The 18874-nt window shown below is 43.1% G+C and overlaps 1 protein-coding gene across 1 annotated transcript; it reads right to left on the reverse strand.

The window, feature by feature from the left end:
- Positions 1-1081: 1081 nt before the first annotated feature.
- Positions 1082-7381, reverse strand: LOC129713721 (Golgi-associated RAB2 interactor protein 6-like). Its single transcript, XM_055662972.1, has 4 exons — positions 7122-7381; positions 5040-5205; positions 4087-4316; positions 1082-1308 (listed from the first exon to the last, which is right to left on the reverse strand). The coding sequence occupies exons 1-4, from the start codon at positions 7166-7168 to the stop codon at positions 1107-1109; spliced, it is 645 nt and encodes a 214-aa protein (XP_055518947.1). The 5' UTR covers positions 7169-7381; the 3' UTR covers positions 1082-1106.
- Between the last annotated feature and the right edge of the window lie 11493 nt (positions 7382-18874).

An 18874-nucleotide genomic window follows, 5' to 3' on the forward strand; every position in this document is an offset into this window, starting at 1 on the left:
CACGGACTCCACAGCCCTCTGTGGCAATGAGTTCCACAGATTAACCACCGTCTGACTCAAGAAGTTCCTCCTCACCTCCTTTTTAAAAGAGCGCCCTTTAATTCTGAAGGTGGGACCTCTGGTCCTAGAATCCCCCACCAGTGGAAGCATCCTCTCCACATCCACTCTATGCCTCATCACTGTTCCTCGGTACATGCGGCAATGAACTAAACGGAAACTCCAGTCGCTGTGGTGCTCCACCCACCGTCCTCAGACCATTCCACCATTGAGGTCTTCTTCTTGGGCCACGCTTTGTCAAGAGCCTACCCCCTCCCCTCGACCTGTCCACCGTGGGTGACCCTGCCAAGAGCACCGCTCACAGGCTCATTGGCAACGGCAAGCTTCTCAACGTGGCAAGGCGAGGACTTGTAAACCGTGAATTAAACGATGTCTGACAGTAACCACAACTCCTCCCCCCGACCCGCGACCCAATAGACAATAGGTGCAGGAGTAGGCCATTCGGCCCTTCGAGCCAGCACTGCCATTCAATGTGATCATGGCTGATCATCCCCAATCAGTACCCCGTTCCTGCCTTCTCCCCATATCCCCTGACTCCGCTATCTTTAAGAGCCCTATCTAGCTCTCCCTTTGAAAGCATCCAGAGAACCGGCCTCCACCGCCCTCTGAGGCAGAGAATTCCACAGACTCACCACTCTCTGTGAGAAAAAGTGTTTCCTCGCCTCTGTTCTAAATGGCTTGCTTACCCCTTATTCTTAAACTGTGTTGCCCCTGATTCTGGACTCCCCCAAGATCGGGAAAGTGTTTCCTGCCTCTAGCGTGTCCAAACCTTTAACAATCTTATATGTTTCAATGAGATTTCCTCTCATCCTTGTAAACGAGAATTCCCAAAGGGTCACACGCCTGGAGATATATATCATTTATATATTTTATTTTTTTTTGTTTCATTATCTTTGACTTCCAGTTTGGGTCTGTCCCTCCACTCCGGCGAGAGTGGGAGCAGAGAGGGAGGAAGTGATGATCCTGGGTGAAGCAATAAGCAGAGGCGTTGGGAGGTGTATCCGGGCAGAGGGGGGGTGGGTGGGGGGTGGGGGGGGGGGGGGGTTCGCTCAGGGCGGGGTGGCCGCGGACCCCCTGTGGGGGTAGATGTGCTGCATCAGCTTCACCCAGTGCTGGAACATCTCATCCTCATACCGGGGGTCCACCCCCACCAGCTGCAGGTAGAAGGACTGGTGGGTGGCCAGTCTCAGCCGCAGGCGGTGGTTCTTCTCGTCGTAGACGGAGATCTTCGTCAGCTTCAGGGGGAAAAGCCTGGGGAGTCAACAGGAGAAAACACATGAGCATGAGACTTCAAAACTCTTGGAAACAGGCCCTTCAGGCCACACTGACCATTGATCACCCATTCACACTAGTTCTATGTAAGCTACTAGAAACTACGCATGCAGGTACAGCAGGCAGTGAAGAAAGCGAATGGCATGTTGGCCTTTATAACAAGAGGAATCTAATATAGGAGCAAAGAGGTCCTTCTGCAGTTGTACAGGGCCCTAGTGAGACTACACCTGGAGTATTGTGTGCAGTTTTGGTCCCCTAATTTGAGGAAGAGGGAGTGCAACGTAGGTTTACGAGGTTAATTCCCGGGATGGCGGGACTGTCATATGCTGAGAGAATGGAGCAGCTGGGCTTGCACACTCTGGAGTTTAGAAGGATGAGTGGAGATCTCATTGAAACATATAAGATTGTTAATGGCTTGGACACGCTAGAGGCAGGAAACATGATCCCGATGTTGGGGGAGTCCAGAACCAGGGGCCACAGTTTAAGAATAAGGAGTAAGCCATTTAGAACGGAGACGAGGAAACACTTTTTCTCACAGAGAGTGGTGAGTCTGTGGACTTCTCTGCCTCAAAGGGCGGTGGAGGCAGGTTCTCTGGATGCTTTCAAGAGAGAGCTAGATAAGGCTCTTAAAAATAGCAGTCAGGGGATATGGGGAGAAGGCAGGAACGGGGTACTGATTGGGGATGATCAGTCATGATCACATTGAATGGCGGTGCTGGCTCGAAGGGCCAAATGGCCTACTCCTGCACCTATTGTCTATTGTAAAAGAAAAAAAACAAACTATACCTATCCCAAATTCAAGGGTGTGCAAAAGACATGACCAGTGTGATGGATATGCCAAAGTAACATAGAAGGGTAGGCACTGGAGAGGATGACTGAGTGAGTGGACCATCTTCACAGATACTGAAGAACTTGATCGATTGGCCAGGTGGGCTGAGGAATGGTTGATGGAATTTAATACAGAGAAATGTGAGGTGTTACATTTTGGCAGGACCTGCAATGGTAGGGCTCTGGATAGTGTTGTAGAGCAGAGGGATCTAGGAGTGCAGGTGCATGGTTCCATGGAGGTGCAGTCGCAGGTAGATAGGATAGTCAAAAAGGCTTTTGGCACATTGACTTTCATCAGTAAGAGTATTGAGTACAGAAGTTGGGAGGTCGTGTTGCAGTTGTATAAGACGTTGGTGAGGCCGCATTTAGAGTATTACGTTCAGTTCTGGGCACCATGTTATCGGAAAGATATTGTCAAGCTGGAAAGGGTACAGAGAAGATATATGAGGATGTTGCCAGGATTAGAGGCTCTGAGCTTTAGGGAGAGGTTGAGTAGGCTGGGACTCTATTCCTTGGAGCACACGAGGGTGAGGGGTGATCTTATGGAGGTGTATAAAATCATGAGAGGAATAGATTGGGCAGATGCACAGTCTCTTGCCCAGAGTAGAGGAATTAAGGTGAAGGGGAAAAAATTTAATAGGAATCTGAGGGGTAATCTTTTCACACAGGGGGTGGTGGGCATCTGGAACAAGCTGCCAGAGGAGGTAGTTGAGGCAGGGACTATCCCAATGTTTTAAGAAACAGTTAGACAGGTACATGGATAGGACAGGTGTGGAGGGATATGGGCCAAAAGTGGGTAGCTGGGACATGTTGGCCGGCGTGGGCAAGTTTTGTGTAGCTGGGACATGTTGGCCGGTGTGGGGAGGTCTTGTGTAGCCGGAACATGTTGGCCAGTGTGGGGAGGTCTTGTGTAGCCGGGACATGTTGGCAGGTGTGGGGAGGTCTTGTGTAGCTGGGACATGTTGGCCAGTGTGGGGAGGTCTTGTGTAGCTGGGACATGTTGGCCGGTGTGGGGAGGTCTTGTGTAGCTGGGACATGTTGGCTGGTGTGGGCAAGTCTTGTGTAGCCGGGACATGTTGGCCGGTGTGGGCAAGTCTTGTGTAGCTGGGACATGTTGGCTGGTGTGGGGAGGTCTTGTGTAGCTGGGACATGTTGGCTGGTGTGGGCAAGTCTTGTGTAGCTGGGACATGTTGGCTGGTGTGGGGAGGTCTTGTGTAGCTGGGACATGTTGGCTGGTGTGGGGAGGTCTTGTGTAGCTGGGACATGTTGGCTGGTGTGGGGAGGTCTTGTGTAGCTGGGACATGTTGGCCGGTGTGGGGAGGTCTTGTGTAGCTGGGACATGTTGGCTGGTGTGGGGAGGTCTTGTGTAGCTGGGACATGTTGGCTGGTGTGGGCAAGTCTTGTGTAGCTGGGACATGTTGGCTGGTGTGGGCAAGTCTTGTGTAGCTGGGACATGTTGGCTGGTGTGGGCAAGTCTTGTGTAGCTGGGACATGTTGGCTGGTGTGGGGAGGTCTTGTGTAGCTGGGACATGTTGGCTGGTGTGGGCAAGTCTTGTGTAGCCGGGACATGTTGGCCGGTGTGGGCAGGTCTTGTGTAGCTGGGACATGTTGGCCGGTGTGGACAAGTCTTGTGTAGCCGGGACATGTTGGCCGGTGTGGACAAGTCTTGTGTAGCTGGGACATGTTGGCTGGTGTGGGCAAGTCTTGTGTAGCTGGGACATGTTGGCTGGTGTGGGCAAGTCTTGTGTAGCCGGGACATGTTGGGTGTGGGCCGGTCTTGTGTAGCTGGGACATGTTGGCCTGGGCAAGTGTGTAGGCTGGGACATTTGGCTGGTGTGGGCAAGTCTTGTGTAGCTGGGACATGTTGGCCGGCATGGGCAAGTTGGGCCTGTTTCCATACTGTATCACTCTATGACTCTAATGCCTCACCTCAGCAGTTGAAGAGGGGTGTAGGCGTCCCCAGGGAGCTGCGACTCTGGACTCAAGATTTCCCCCGGCTTCCTGTTGAATATCTGCAGCTGGAGCTGCCTCTGTCGGTCACTGGGTTGGGCGATGAGCAGAACATCAGGGGTATAGAGCGTGGGGTCTGTGGAGGAGACTCCTAACGTCACCATGGTCACTCGGTGATGGATGTCACTCACGTGGCCCTTCTTACTGACCTACAATCACAAGTTTGGGATTTATTCAGGGACAGTTTCTTCCCAGCTGTTCCCAGGCAACGGGCCCATCCGACCACAACTAGGACAACGGGTGGCGCAGCGGGTAGAGTTACTGCCCTTTATGCCCCTGTCCCACTTATGCCCCTGTCCCACTTAGGAGACCCGAACGGAAACCTCTGGAGACTTTGCGCCCCACCCAAGGTTTCCATGCGGTTCCTGGAGGTTTTTCTCAGTCTCCCTACCTGCTTCCACTACCTGCAACCTCCGGCAACCACCTGCAACCTCCGGGAACCACCTGCCACCTCCGGGAACCACCTGCACCCTCCGGGAACCGCACGGAGACCTTGGGTGGGGCGCAAAGTCTCCCGAGGTTTCCGTTCAGGTTTCCTAAGTGGGACGGGGCATTTACAGCACCAGAGACCCAGGTCCAATCCCGACTGCGGGTGCTGTCTCTACGGAGTTTGCACGTTCTCCCCAAGACCCGCGAGGCTTTCCTCCGAGATCTTCAGTTTCCTCCCACACTCCAAAAACATGCAGCTTTGTAGGTTAATTGGCTTGGTGTAAATGTAAAATTGTTCCTGATGTGTGTAGGATAGTGTTAGTGTGCGGGCATCACTGGTCGGTGCGGACTCGGTGGGCCGAAGGGCCTGGTTCCGCGCTGTATCTCTGAGCTAAACTAAAAACCTAAGACGACCAAGTTGGAAGATGTTGTTTTTACCTCACCTGTATAAAATTGCTTTCAAAAACAGGCGCAGTCTTAAAGAGGGCGAAATCACCGTTGTACAGATGCTGCTGCATTTCTCCTGCAAACGAGGCCGGCACAGCTCCAATGTCCTCAAGAAGTTTGTAAAACAAGTAGGATCTGATATCAAGTGTGGCCTTTTCAGAACTTGACAAGATGTTGGCAATTAATACAAATAGGACACGCAATGAATAATTCTTAACCAATGTTATTCAAAGGTTTAGAGCTTTCTAAAACCACGTCTTTGTTCACAAGTATCTGATCATAGCAAAAGGATTTGAGTATAGGAGCAGGGAGGTTCTACTGCAGTTGTACAGGGTCTTGGTGAAACCACGCCTGGAGTATTGCGTACAGTTTTGGTCTCCTAATCTGAGGAAAGACATTCTTGCCATAGAGGGAGTACAGAGAAGGTTCGCCAGACTGATTCCTGGGATGTCAGGACTTTCATGTGAAGAAAGACTGGATAGACTCGGCTTGTACACACTAGAATTTAGAAGATTGAGGGGAGATCTTATAGAAACGTACAACATTTTAAAGGGGTTGGACAGGCTAGATGCAGGAAGATTATTCCCGATGTTGGGGAAGTCCAGAACTAGGGGTCACAGTTTAAGGATAAGAGGGAAGTCTTTTAGGACCGAGATGAGAAAACCATTTTTTTCACACAGAGAGTGGTGAATCTGTGGAATTCTCTGCCACAGAAGGTAGTTGAGGCCAGTTCATTGGCTATATTTAAGAGGGAGTTAGATGTGGCCCTTGTGGCTAAAGGGATCAGGGGGTATGGAGAGAAGGCAGGGATGGGATACTGAGTTGGATGATCAGCCATGATCATACTGAATGGCGGTGCAGGCTCGAAGGGCCGAATGGCCTACTCCTGCACCTATTTTCTATGTTTCTATCAAAGCTCCTGGAAGTTCTGGAAAAAGTCCATTGACCCCAATCTTTACTCTGTGTCTCTCCATGATAATTATCTGCTCTGTAGATTTACTTCTCTTATCTTAACCCTACAATTAGCGAGAAGTCTGAGGGCAGCATCAGCATCTGCAGGTTCCCCAACAAGTCATTCACTGTTCTGACCCGGAAATAGAGGCGCAAGGAACTGCAGATGCTGGAACCTGGAGCAAAGCCCAAAGTCCTGGAGGAACTCAGAGGGTCAGGCAGCATCTGTGAAGGGGACCACGTGTGCAGGAAGGAACTACAGATGCTGTTTTCTACCGAAGAAAGACACAAAATGCTGGAGCAACTCAGAGAGTCACAACATTTTGGGTTGTCTGACCATTCCCTTCACAGTTGCTGCCTCACAGCGCCAGAGAATCGGGTTCGATCTGAACTACGGGTGCTGTCTGTGTGGAGTTTGTACGTTTTCCCTGTGACCCCGTGGGTTTTCTCCGGGTGCTTGGGTTTCCTCCCACACTCCAAAGACGTACAGGTTTGTAGGTTAATTAGCTTGGTAAAATTGTAAATTGTCCCTAGTGTGTGTAGGATAGTGTTAGTGATCGCTAGTCGGCGCGCACTCTGTTAGCTAAAGGGCCTGTTTCCACGCTGTATCTCTAAACTAAAGTAAACCGAGATGCTGCCTGACCCACTTAGTTCCTCCAGCTCTTTGTGTTTTGCTGACTTTGAAATATCTGACTATTGGAGAAAAAATAATGAGTTGAAGAAACTCAACAGGTCGGGTAGTATCTTTGGGGTGGTGGGGGGGTTGAGGAATGGACAGGCGATGCCACCCTTCCTAATCATCAGTGTGAAGAATGGTCCACACCCAAAATGTGGTTGTCCGTTTCCCTCCACAGATGCTGCCTGATCCACCTAGATCCTACAACTGTTTGCTTTCCTCACAAGATTTTAGCATCTCTTGTGCCTCCAGTTCATGGCTATTGCCATAATCCTGGAGGGTCTAAATCCTGGACCCTCTGCCCAACAAGTGTTGTCAGCAGAAGGGGCCTCGCCGCCACCTTCTCAAGGACATTGAGGAACTTGCTCGTCAATTTCTCGCCAGTGGGTTTGGTCCTTCAAAAGATAACAGAACCTTCCCCCGGGGAAGCGAGCAAACGTCCAACTCTCACCAGATCCGTGGCTCGGTGAGTCTGGACTCGGCTGACTGCTCGGGCATTAAAGTAATGGTTGGATGTAACCGGGAAACCTTCGACTAGAGCGCCTCATTCTTGGGCAAACTTTCTCTCCGCGGCTGAGGTCAGCGGTGAGTCGACTGGCGGTCTGTTCGCGCACAAAGGCTCGGCGTTTGCAGGAGTTCTGTCGCAACCAGAGGCGGGGATACCAACGCTCAGACTCGCCAGCTTGGGAAGTACAACCCAGGGCGGACTGATCCCCCTGGGCGAGGACACACACACACACACACGCGGGACAAGGATATGACACCTAAAGTGGGGATCAGAGCGGGGGTGTTTATCTGGGTCAACCACAAACATTAAAGAGTCCAGTTGATTTATTTGTCATATGTCTTGAAACGCAACAATGCAATTCGTACTTGCAGCCGCACACCAGATCTGTAAACATTGTACACTGTCAACACATACTGTATACATATGGTAGACAAAAATGCTGGAGAAACTCAGCGGGTGCAGCAGCATCTATGGAGCGAAGGAAATAGGGAACGTTTCGGGCCGAAATCCTTCTTCAGACTGACTGTATATATATATGTGTGTGTGTGTAAATATCAGTTAGTAGGGTAGATAGATAGATACCCAGTAATATATATATATATACTGCAAGACTTCAATAGAGTTTATTGTCATGTGTCCCAGATAGGACAATGACATTCTTGCTTTGCTTCAGCACAACAGAATATTGTCGGCATAAATACAGAACAGGTCAGTGTGTCCATATACCATAAATATATATATACACACATCAGTAAACAGATAAAGTGCAATAGGCTGTTATAGTTCAGAGTTTGTTTGAAGTTGTGTTTAATAGTCTGATGGCTGTGGGGAAGCAGCTATTCCTGAACCTGGATGTTGCAGAGTTTCAGGCTCCTGTACCTTCTACCTGAAGGTAGTGGGGAGGTGAGTGTGTGGCCAGGATCAAACGTTCATCAGATATTAACCCAATCATCCCTGGGATCATTCTCGTAAACCTCCTCTGGATCCTCTCCAACGCCAGCACATCCTTCACCAGATATGGGGCTGTATTATTGTTGTAGTAGACATTTAGCATAACTCAGTATATTACAAGCATATCAAGTTACCTTTCATTTTGTCTGCCCATGTCATTATGTGGGTGGGATTAATACATGGTCTGGGGCGTGTTCTTGGCTAGAGGATTCTGGCGCAGACTCCCAGATGGTTAGTTCAGTTTGGTGAAGGTCATGGAAGACAGTTTTCGACCATGTCCATGACCAGGAGGTAAGAGCATAATTGATATATTTGTTGTCAGATGATGTGCTTTTACGAGAAGAAGTTTTATGAATTATCTTACTGCTTTGTACTACAATAAACTATTAATTAAGAGACTGTTTCTGGAATATTAATCTTTCGACTGCTTGGAATGTCTCGTGGTGAGCTCGCGGGATGTGTACACAGAAAACAGAAAATAGGTGCAGGAGGAGGCCATTCGGCCCTTCGAGTCAGCACCGCCATTCATTGTGATCATGGCTGATCGTCCCCAATCAATAACCCGTGCCTGCCTTCTCCCCATATACCTTGACTCCACCAGCCCCTAGAGCTCTATCTAACTCTCTCTTAAATCCATCCAGTGATTTGGCCTCCACTGCCCTGTGTGGCAGGGAATTCCACAAATCACTGGGTGAAAAAGTTTTTTCTCACCTCAGTCCTAAATGGCCTCCCCTTTATTCTATGTAACGATACTTATCTAACCATGACCAGCACCTTAATGACTATCGGGGACTAAAACCTTGAGACGTCGTAAAGACTGTCACTACATTAGATCTGGTTTAATCTTACACTAACTGGGATCCAAAATAAACCGTTCGTAACAGAATTATCGTTTTGTCTAGCCTACTTTAATGCAACTTATTAAGTCCTATGCATATTCAACATGGTCAAATTAAAATCTACTTTAAATCTTTGTAATTTGCATCTGCACCTAGGTTTAGAACCCACCACTGAGATAATCGCAAGTGAACACTTAAAAGACTGCATGTAGGAAGGAACTGCAAATGCTGATTTAAACCAAAGAAAGGCACAAAATGCTGGAATAACTCAGCGGGACAGGCAGCATCTCTGGAGGGAAGGAATGGGTGACTTTTCGGGTCGAAACCCTTCTTCAGACTGCACTTAATTCCTCTTATTGTATTAAGGCATTATTCCGATTGAAATGTCTGAAAATGTGAAATTGCCTCTCAAACATTATAAACGCTCATTGTTGACACCAGAGTCTGAGTTACATGTGAATAAATATCAATGGTAATGATAGCATTATTAACGATATATAAACTTTTTAACATCTACAAAATAGGGATAAGATTTAGATTGCATTTCACAAATGATATTGAGATGGCTAAATATTATTCTACGGATGAACCGAGTAGTTTGTATTTGAAAATTTCTTCAACACTTGGGAGGTTCTCAGATTGTGTGAATATTTGCACAATCTGCTGAATGAAAACTGGCTTTAATCTCTGTCTACTCTTCATTCCAGTGGCTGGTGTCATCAGAAAGGTCAAAAGCAACAAGTCTCACTAAATAAAAAAAAGTATCTGTGTTTCCCTTGTATTCTCCCTGGGATTCCACATAATCCTATTTTCTAAATATTCATTTAACTACAGTTCCCACTTTAGGAGGGCCTGGCTCCTGTTGGATATAGGCTCCTTTACATTGCCAAGTGATCATATTTCACACAAATGATCATGAAGTTCACCTATGCTATAGGGCGGTGTTGTATAAGTATTCCTAGTAAATCATCTGCATTTAAATTTGCCGTATGTGAACCCTTGACAAAAATTGACGACATTTGTTGTTTCTTTCACACTTAGTTTCTCACATAATCTCTGTAAGTGGATTTTTATTCCTTATCTCAAATACTTTAGTAGTGATTTGTGAACTCTATGGGGGGGGGGGTGCCTTAATTTAATCGTGGGAGCATTAAAAAAAAAATCCATCTTGCAAACTGCCATTATGGATAAACCTTTGCTCTCAAAATCTGATTTCCAGTTTGTCCTTAATATGAGCTAGGTTAAGCTCAGATAACTCAGCATAGATGTGAGGCTAGAAAGATTTTATATAGGATAAAATTACAGCTTTATGAGTTAATCACAATGTTCGAATCAAATGCTGTTTAATTCTGTACTTTACATAAAATACATAAAAGCACCTTTTTCTTTCTAATTAATCATAGCTCCTGTAAAGAGGCGATCGTGTTTCCCCAATATTTGTTCCAACCTTTGGGAATGATTAGCTGTTTTCTACTGCATAAAATCAGACAGATCATATGATAAAGCATTTATTACATTCCTGAGGGTACTTTTTGCTTTACTATTTTTTAATTAGAAAGTCCGTCAGTAGTGGGACACAGTGGGTCACAATTAAATTATCTGAATCATACAAAAATGTTTTGTTCAGACATAACCATCAGCTTTAAGTTATTTTATTCCTGTTTACAAAACTGAATATAATGAATGTAGGTAGAAAATGGGTTTGGATTCACATTTTGCATTCACGGAGCAAAAACGTTTATTTAACAGGTATTTACACGAGAACAATTTACAATTAATCAATCATTGACATTTTCTTTCCAGTAAATTGTTTGAAAGCCAGCTGCCACAAAGTAAACAAACGTTATCAGTACCTAGAGGCATCTGATTTGACTTGACTTTGTTAAGAGAAGGTTGAATACTGCAATGACATTACATAAAAAATATTTCCAGCCTAAAGTCAGATATTAATTTTTAATTGTGCTGTAACACTACTGATCGTGGTAAAGGATTCTGCCTATGTGGTACTTCCGATGAAATCTTCAATACTGTCCAGAACTGTTTGCGCTAATCTTAGAACCTCTTGCTCATGACCCGACTTGAAATGATCATTCGGGACAAGGGGCTGTATGTGATAGTTGGGATATTGAGTCTTCTTGCTATCTACTCCATGTTCTTTGAGTTTATTCACCAAGCTCCCCAGCTCTGATAGTTTTGCACCATACTTTGATACCTGTTTGGCAAGGAAGGTGATGCTCTGGTCACTGCCACATTTTCCGCTTTTCTTGTACTCTGCAGCGATTAAAGCTTTTTCAACAGCTTGATGAATTTTAAAATACAACCATTCGGTGGCAGTACAGTCTTGGCCGGCAGAGCCCAGGTCATTGAAAGCTGCTCGGAGATCACATTTTGCTTGTCTGAGCCACCTTTCAGCCTCTTCTGGATTGGGCTGGTTTTTGTTTGGGAATGACCAGAATTCACTGGCAGATTGACTTTTTTTCTGCTGTGGTGGTCTCTGCTTATGTCTCGACGCCTCACTATTCCATTGATTAAAAAATGAAGAAAAATCTTCCTCTTTTCTGGAAAAGGAGCTTTTGTAATTTGATGAGGTGCTTCCACTCTCCGCTCCGATTATGTCCAGCTGCTTCACTTTCTCTTGAATAAAGTGACACAGCTTTGTCGTTACTTCCACATTGCTTGGGTTTTTGTCTGGATGCCACTTCAGATACAGGCGACGAATTGCTTTCTGTCTCTCATCCTTAGGGAGATTTCTAACTTCCTTTAGATATTCCTGAATTTCTTTCTTAATGCTGTCCAATGACTCAAATTTCTGGCTGGATGTTTGCAGTTTATCTTTTGATGTATCCAATACAACAGCTTTCTGGCATATTTCTTCGGGCATCTTATGTTGACCAAATTTGTACAAATCCAGATGGTTGACAGTGATGAAGATATCTGTAGCGATCTTTATCTTACACTTTTCTATCCTTATATCTTTGGTAAACTTATCTGTTTTGAAACACTCAATAAAAATGGCATATACATAATCATTTGCAGAGGGGTCCTTGTAAGCTATATATTCACCAGGTTTGAAATTATGTGCAATATCCATTTCCAATGTGTGAATCAGTTCTTCTGGAATGGGATCTCCGGGACTAGGCTGGTTCGTCGGCATCTGGACTTTTAACTTACGAGTGAGGATGCCTTTGTCTTCCAACACTTTCTGTATGTCATGTGGATTTTCACAGCTGAGCATCAGCACCAGAATTAACAGTGAATCTTTGTTTAAGGCATTCTTCAACAGTGAATTGAGCTCAGTCGCCAAAGAATGTATGATGACAGTTCTCATACTGAATGGTACATTATCTCTGTGTTCTAGGTACACCACACCAGTACCTGTGTTGCTTATCTTGGTGTAGACTTGTTTCTCGATGCTGGTGTTAATCAGCTGTTCTGACCCTAAGCAAAGAATTGTTTCCAGTTTTTCGCAGCAAATAATTTGTATTTTAGAAAATACATTTTCAAAATCACGCTGAATGTCACTCACAGGCAGCTCTCCACAGCACTGAGCCTTTAACAAGCTCACTAACCCACCTCTAAAATTAGAGGACACAAGAAGCTTGTAGAAATCATTCCTGAACATGCAATCATCTCCATATGGACAAAGGCACAGAACCGATTCATTGAGAATTTCCTCTGTTAACTGTGAAAGCATCTTTGGACGAATTTCTTCAGGTAGAAATTGTAAAAGATTTATCTGCTTGTAAGGATCAGAACTCAAATGACATTCGCCCAGATCGAGAAGAAAATTAAACTTTCCTTTTAACACACTGACATCTATTCTGGATCCTGTACTAATTCTATCATTGAAACATAGTGTATTGGAAGGATACATAATACCATCACTTGCTGGGAGATGCAGTGGCTTTAATTTTTCGACTGTCCGTTCCTCTGTTCTAGATTCCAAAAGAGTAAACAGATGATACAAGGTTCGCTTCACAGTTATCATTTGGTTTGGATTTAAGCTAATCACTTTGCTGGAATCTTCATAAAGAGATATGAGTATCTGAACAAGATGAGAAGCTGATGGCTCCAGGGCAACACCCAACTTCTGGAAGAACTCATGGTATGGTGCTAGCACTGGAGGGAGCCGATATAAATAAGGATGAAACTCATCATAATTTTGTAATGAGAACACCACCTGGCTGATCTTTATCAGCAGAGTGTCTTCTTCTACAAGAACAATTGGAAGATCAGCAAGAGACAGCACATCAAATGAATGATTTTGAAGGAAGCTATACGCAGTCTGAAGCACTTTGGATCTGGTTTTTAAGGCACTGTGATTTTTACAGGCAGCAAAGCAAATTTTCCGAAGGTTTGCTATGACTATTGTTTCTGGAGGAACAAAAAGAGCACCAACAGCTTTTAGCCTACTCATATTTCTTGACAGTGCACACTTTGATGGTAAAATAGGCATGGAAGTCCAAACCAAGTCCTCGTCTTCCTCCCGCTGTTTCACCAATGAGTTCTTCAATGGAACAAAACTCCTCCCTTCTGCATAAGGTGGATGTAAGCTACGTAAAAACTCTCGAACTTTGTGTGGATAAACAAATTTAATATCTGCCACCTTTTCATAAAAATCCTTTTGAAGGTTCTCCTCTTCTACATTACAGAAGTATGTGAGCAAAGCATCACTTTTTTCAATTAGTTCTTTCAAAGGAGCATGCATGTTCACCTCTTCTGAAACTTGCAATGCAAAAGTGATAAAATCATCAGAAGAAACTGAGCGCTTAATTCCCAGATCCTTCAGCAATTTGATTAAATTGGAATCATCATAATAGCAACCCATACTTTTAAAAAAACTCTCAGGAACAAACTTTTCTGTTGTAATCATAATTTTAAATAAGGGTTCTTTCTTCTCGTAGAAATATGACACTTTTTGAAATATTCCATTCTTGGCTTTGATCAGTTTTATGCTTTTGAGATTAGACATAATTTTTTCTTTTTTCTTTTCATAATCTGTATTATAACAGCAGATTATATTATACAAGAAACGTAAGACATCCAGCTTTTGATCATTAAATATTTGTTCAATGTTAGGAATGATGTAATCCATAAAAAATTGTAAATCGTCAATTATATGAATTCCCAAATCTTCTGACACCTCAGTATTTATCCTTGTTTTTTTCAAAAATACAGACGAGCTGTCCAATTTATATAAATGTGGAAATGTATTGATGAATTGAGTATTTAGAATGTAAATCATATTGTACATCTCAATACTTTCAAAACTCCCTTCCATTGTTTCATAAAGTGGAAGAGTTTTTAGCTGATCCTGGTATTTATGTCGATCATCACTTGATTCCATTCCAGAGTGAAGGAACCTCAATATAGTTTCAATTTCCCACTCACTTAAATTATTCCAGCTTAATTTTGTCAACCGCAGGTGTTGTAAAATTGAGGCTTTGTCATCAGTTCTTAAAGAATGAGGTCTAATGCAATTAAATAGTACTTTCATGGAAAAGTAATCTGTAGAAATTTTAGCAAAACCAAGCTTTAGCAGAATTTGTGCGATGGTGGTTTGAGTCATTTCACAGATAACACTATTTAACGATCCCATGGGTGCGAGTAGACATTGGCCTTGATAAAGTGGACATACTACAGGCAATATTGCAAGATCTGAGAATATTAATTTGAGATTATCAAATGTGTTCTCATTGTCATTATCACATTTTACATGGCCCTCAAAATACCTCCAGAGTTTCTTCAGCCATTCTGTATATTGTTCATTTTCAGTGACGTTTATCCATAAGTGTGGATCAGTAGACTTAATTTGAAATCTACATCCAAGTTTGTTTCGGATGAATTGTTCTGACCTTGAAATTGTGAAATCTTCCAAAATAAGAGCTGCCATGAGAAGATCTTTATATTTTTTGTTGACATCATAGTTTGCGAAATGTGCCAGGGATTCTGGAAATAAATCGTAGAATTTAGTGATATATTTTGGAGCGGCTCGTTTAAATTTTCCCAGCATATTGTCTTGCGTGACTAACAAAGGTAAATGATTTAGAGCATTATAATTTCCTTCCTTGACATCAGAGAGACAGTAGTCTAAAAGAGCCATGCATCTGCTACCATCTTTAATCAAGGATTCACTGAGTGGGAGGGGATAGTTGCTATTTGTTGACTCTGTGTTGTTCAGTGGATGGATTAGAAGAAACTTCCTGACTGTTCCAGGGTTTAAAACAGCGATATCCAAACAAGCTCTTTCTAAAGCTTTCAAAACTTTGGACATATAGATAGACTGTAAGACTAAATTCATACCAATATCTTCTAAAATTTCAGTCAGTTTTCCTGTTATGTGAGTAGTCACAAAGTGAGGAACTTCGTCTTTTTTCTCCTTGTTCAAACTGGACCAAGAAATATGAATAGCTTTCTTCTCATTGCACAATATACTGCTTTCGTGTTTGACCACCGGGATCAGACACAGGCCCTTTTGATGTATGCATTTGTAAACCTGATTTATCATTAATTGCCATTCCTGAGGAACTTCTTCAGAGACATGAGGGAAGAACCAGAGATAACTGGGTTCAACAATGTTTCTGCATAATTCCAAACTGTTAAATTTGAGTGGACCTGCTTTATTACCAGGTAAATGTGTCCGAATGTAATCAAGTAAATCTGCATACAAAGGTGCAATCAGATGTAATTTTAAAAAGTTGTTCCATTTCATCTTTCCGCTTTGGCCATCCTGTTTCCAAAGGTCTCGCCTGGCAAAGTCAACAGCAAAGTTTCCATTGATGTGTACAGGCAGCCCAGTTTCTATCGGCAAAGGCAAGAAGCAAAAGGCTTTACCTTGAAAACTGCTGCAGTTAATACAGGCAGCAACAGAACCCCGGGGCAAAAATGTCTGACCCAGGTTGGAATAAAGGTTCTGCACTGTCTCAGTAACTTCTGCTTCATGAACACCCACTTTATTTGCCAAAATCCATCTGGTCGGATTTTTGATAGAAGAACGAATCTCCATTTCATATGTTACTTGAGGAAATTCTTCTTTAGGTGCTATAGCTTTTGAAGTTGAATACTTCTGTATATAATTCTTCAGCTGCTCCTGCTTGTTAATGCTTTCTTGTGATATTTCTATTACTGCAGTAAATATTTCATGTATTTCACTCGTTTTTTTGTCCACTTTGTGGAAACAAATTTTCTTGATATTATTTAAAAACAAAAGGAGACTATCACAATCTGCTTTCAACAATTCCAGCAATTCGAGAATGACATCCTTTGTGACTGCTTGCTTTGAGATATCTGATTTTTCAGCCATTTCTGCTGTTCTCAATGGCAATCGGAACATGGTACCCAATTCAAGCTTGAAGAAGGTAGGAAGAAAAGTAGTGTAAACATCCTCAAAAGTAGTTTTAAATTTCTGGTTGACTGTAAACATTCCTCCTGGAGAATGTGGCTTTGCTGTGGCAAGCACAGCTAAATGGGGATCAAAGATGCACAGCATTCTGTCACCCGACAGAAAAGAGGGGCAGTCTGTCAAGTGATACACTGAATTAAAACCAAGCCCATACTTTCCAGTTTTCTCTGGACTATTGCGTTTGCCTCCTTCCCCAAGTTGTTGTATACCTTCAACGTCCTTATCTGTGAATTTTTTGTTGTTGTAAACACACAATGCTGGTCCCTGAAGTGTATTCCATTCCTCACCAAAGGTTTTTGTGCTGCCATGTTTTCTGGGATCCCAAATAAAATGGATTTCCGAGGCTTCAGCATCATCTGCATTCTGAATTAATTCCTTTAGTATATCTTTCTTGGATGGATAGGCTTTGATGATATTTTTTAAACGAACTGTTAATTTTTCCTGTTGGCCAAATTCCTGTGCCCATAAGGACAAATCTTTGACTTGCAGATTTTTCATTGCCTTGTCTTTAGTCGTCTGAACAAGGAAGCGGACAGCTGTTTCTCTAGCTATCTGATTATGGCAGAGATTGACATCGTCTCCTACAACAAGCCATGGTGTGTCATTGTATTGTAAAGTTTGAGCAGAATGTAGGATGCAGTGTTGATTGGGTAGGAGAACATTCTGCAAGTTTTCCTCCTGTTCGGAAGCCTCAGTGAATCCTGTTGTAACAATTCTAAGACACACAGCAAGATCGCTGTCAGAGAGCCTTGTTCCGTTGTATTTCTCCGACATTCCTGTCAGGACAGAGATGTAATCTTGTAGTTTAAATTGTTCTTTGATCTCGAGGCATTTCCACAATTCGTCACAGTCTATATATTCTTTGGGAAGTTCATATAGGTATGGAGCAGCATCAAATGAAACCTTCCGTGCAACCAGGTTCGCCGAGACAAACTGTCCATGTACTAAAATAAAAGGGAATTCTTGAGTAGCACTTAAGATCAGCTTTTTTGATTCTGGATCTCCCTTTAATTGTTTAGTCAAGTAGATGTAACATTCTTTAGTTAATCTCTTCAGATCACTCATTGCCAAATTTTTACACATAGACGCCTGCTTCAGTTGTTTCAACACAATCTCAACAGGTGGTTGTTTGTTTAAACTTAGAAGAAAAATGGCTTCTATAGACAGTTTGATCCCTCTCAACAGCTCTTTGTCTAAAACCATTTCTGTCATATTTACCAGTGCATAGTATTTGCAACTGTATACATCTTTTGCTTTCATTAAAACAACAGTATCTAAAGTACTATTTTTTTCCTGGCTAAATGGGAGAAAAGCAGGGAGGAATGGAACATTTTGTAACATTTCCTGGTCACAACTGTTGACTTCATCAAAATCTTTGAGCAATTCCAAAATATGACGAACTCTTTGATATGCTTTGTTCTTATCAAGGGGCCATATTTGCCCAATTGTCTCCGCCCTGTTAATTAAATCAAGAAAAGCAATTTTATCTTTTACCATCCCAAGTATTTCAAATCTTAACAGTCTCTCAGGATGGAGAAAATCCTTAGCAGTTCCAAAGGGGAATCGCCCTTCTTCTTCATCATAAAGACAAGCAACTTTGCCTTCTGGATGTACCAGATGTTTAATGTATTGGAGATCTCTCTTTCCACTAGATGGAATGCATGGTTTTGTCACTAGCATTTCATCAATAAATGAATCTCTCATATCAATTGCATAAATAATAAAATCATTCCTAATCTTGTGATTTATATCCTTTAAGTTCTGAAATATAATTTCCTTGTAAAATGATTCCCAAATATATGTGTTTTGCTCAATCAAATGGCCACATCCACTGGCAACGAAGCCCTGCTTAACCCATTCTGGTAAATTAACTGAAATTAAGGGCTTTGATAGGTATTTGGAAAATTCACTCATTGCAGCCCCTCCAATTTTTTTGCATTCAATGATTGACGAATCCAAAAATCGAGCATGGTTTATTGGGCACCAGTCTTTTCCATTGCTAAATGCTTTCACTCGAACACCATTAATTCCATGTGCAATTGCTCTGTAGAAATTATCCACAATAACTCTAAACTGTTTATCCACATTCTTCACATTAGGCCAAAATGTGAAGTAATCATAATTTTCAAATTCTCCTTTTTGAGACATTTGCTGCATAAGTGAAATAGATGTGATGTAAGCTGCAGAAACAGCATCTTCCAATAGGGCTTGATTCCAATCTCCCTTTGGTCCAGAACTCCAAAGATTCTTCCTATTTGAGGTTACAGCAAAAGATCCATTAATGTGAATGGGAAGACCACACTGAAGAGAAAGTGGCAGAAAACAAAACACCTGTCCCACATGGGATTCTGTGTTTGGAGTCCAGTGTCCAGTTTCTTTCTTCTTTTTGAGTGGAATAGCCACACTTCCAAGAGGAGGGGCAAAATAAGCATTTGTCGCTTTATTGCATGCAATCTGCAAGGCCTTTGCCATTCCAAAACATGAATGAACCAACCAATACTTTA

The sequence above is a fragment of the Leucoraja erinacea genome, chromosome 37 (assembly GCF_028641065.1).
Source record: "Leucoraja erinacea ecotype New England chromosome 37, Leri_hhj_1, whole genome shotgun sequence".
Taxonomy (NCBI): Eukaryota; Metazoa; Chordata; class Chondrichthyes; order Rajiformes; family Rajidae; genus Leucoraja; species Leucoraja erinaceus.

What these genes read in the sequence shown, in the direction of transcription:
- LOC129713721 (XM_055662972.1), bottom strand. Translation starts at nt 7,168, where the DNA reads ATGCCCGAGCAGTCAGCCGAGTCCAGACTCACCGAGCCACGGATCTG. An exon ending in CTCACCGAGCCACGGATCTG is followed by an intron (nt 5,206 to 7,121) that starts GTGAGAGTTGGA and finishes CATCTTGTCAAG; the next exon opens with TTCTGAAAAGGCCACACTTG. An exon ending in TTGAAAGCAATTTTATACAG is followed by an intron (nt 4,317 to 5,039) that starts GTGAGGTAAAAA and finishes TTGTGATTGTAG; the next exon opens with GTCAGTAAGAAGGGCCACGT.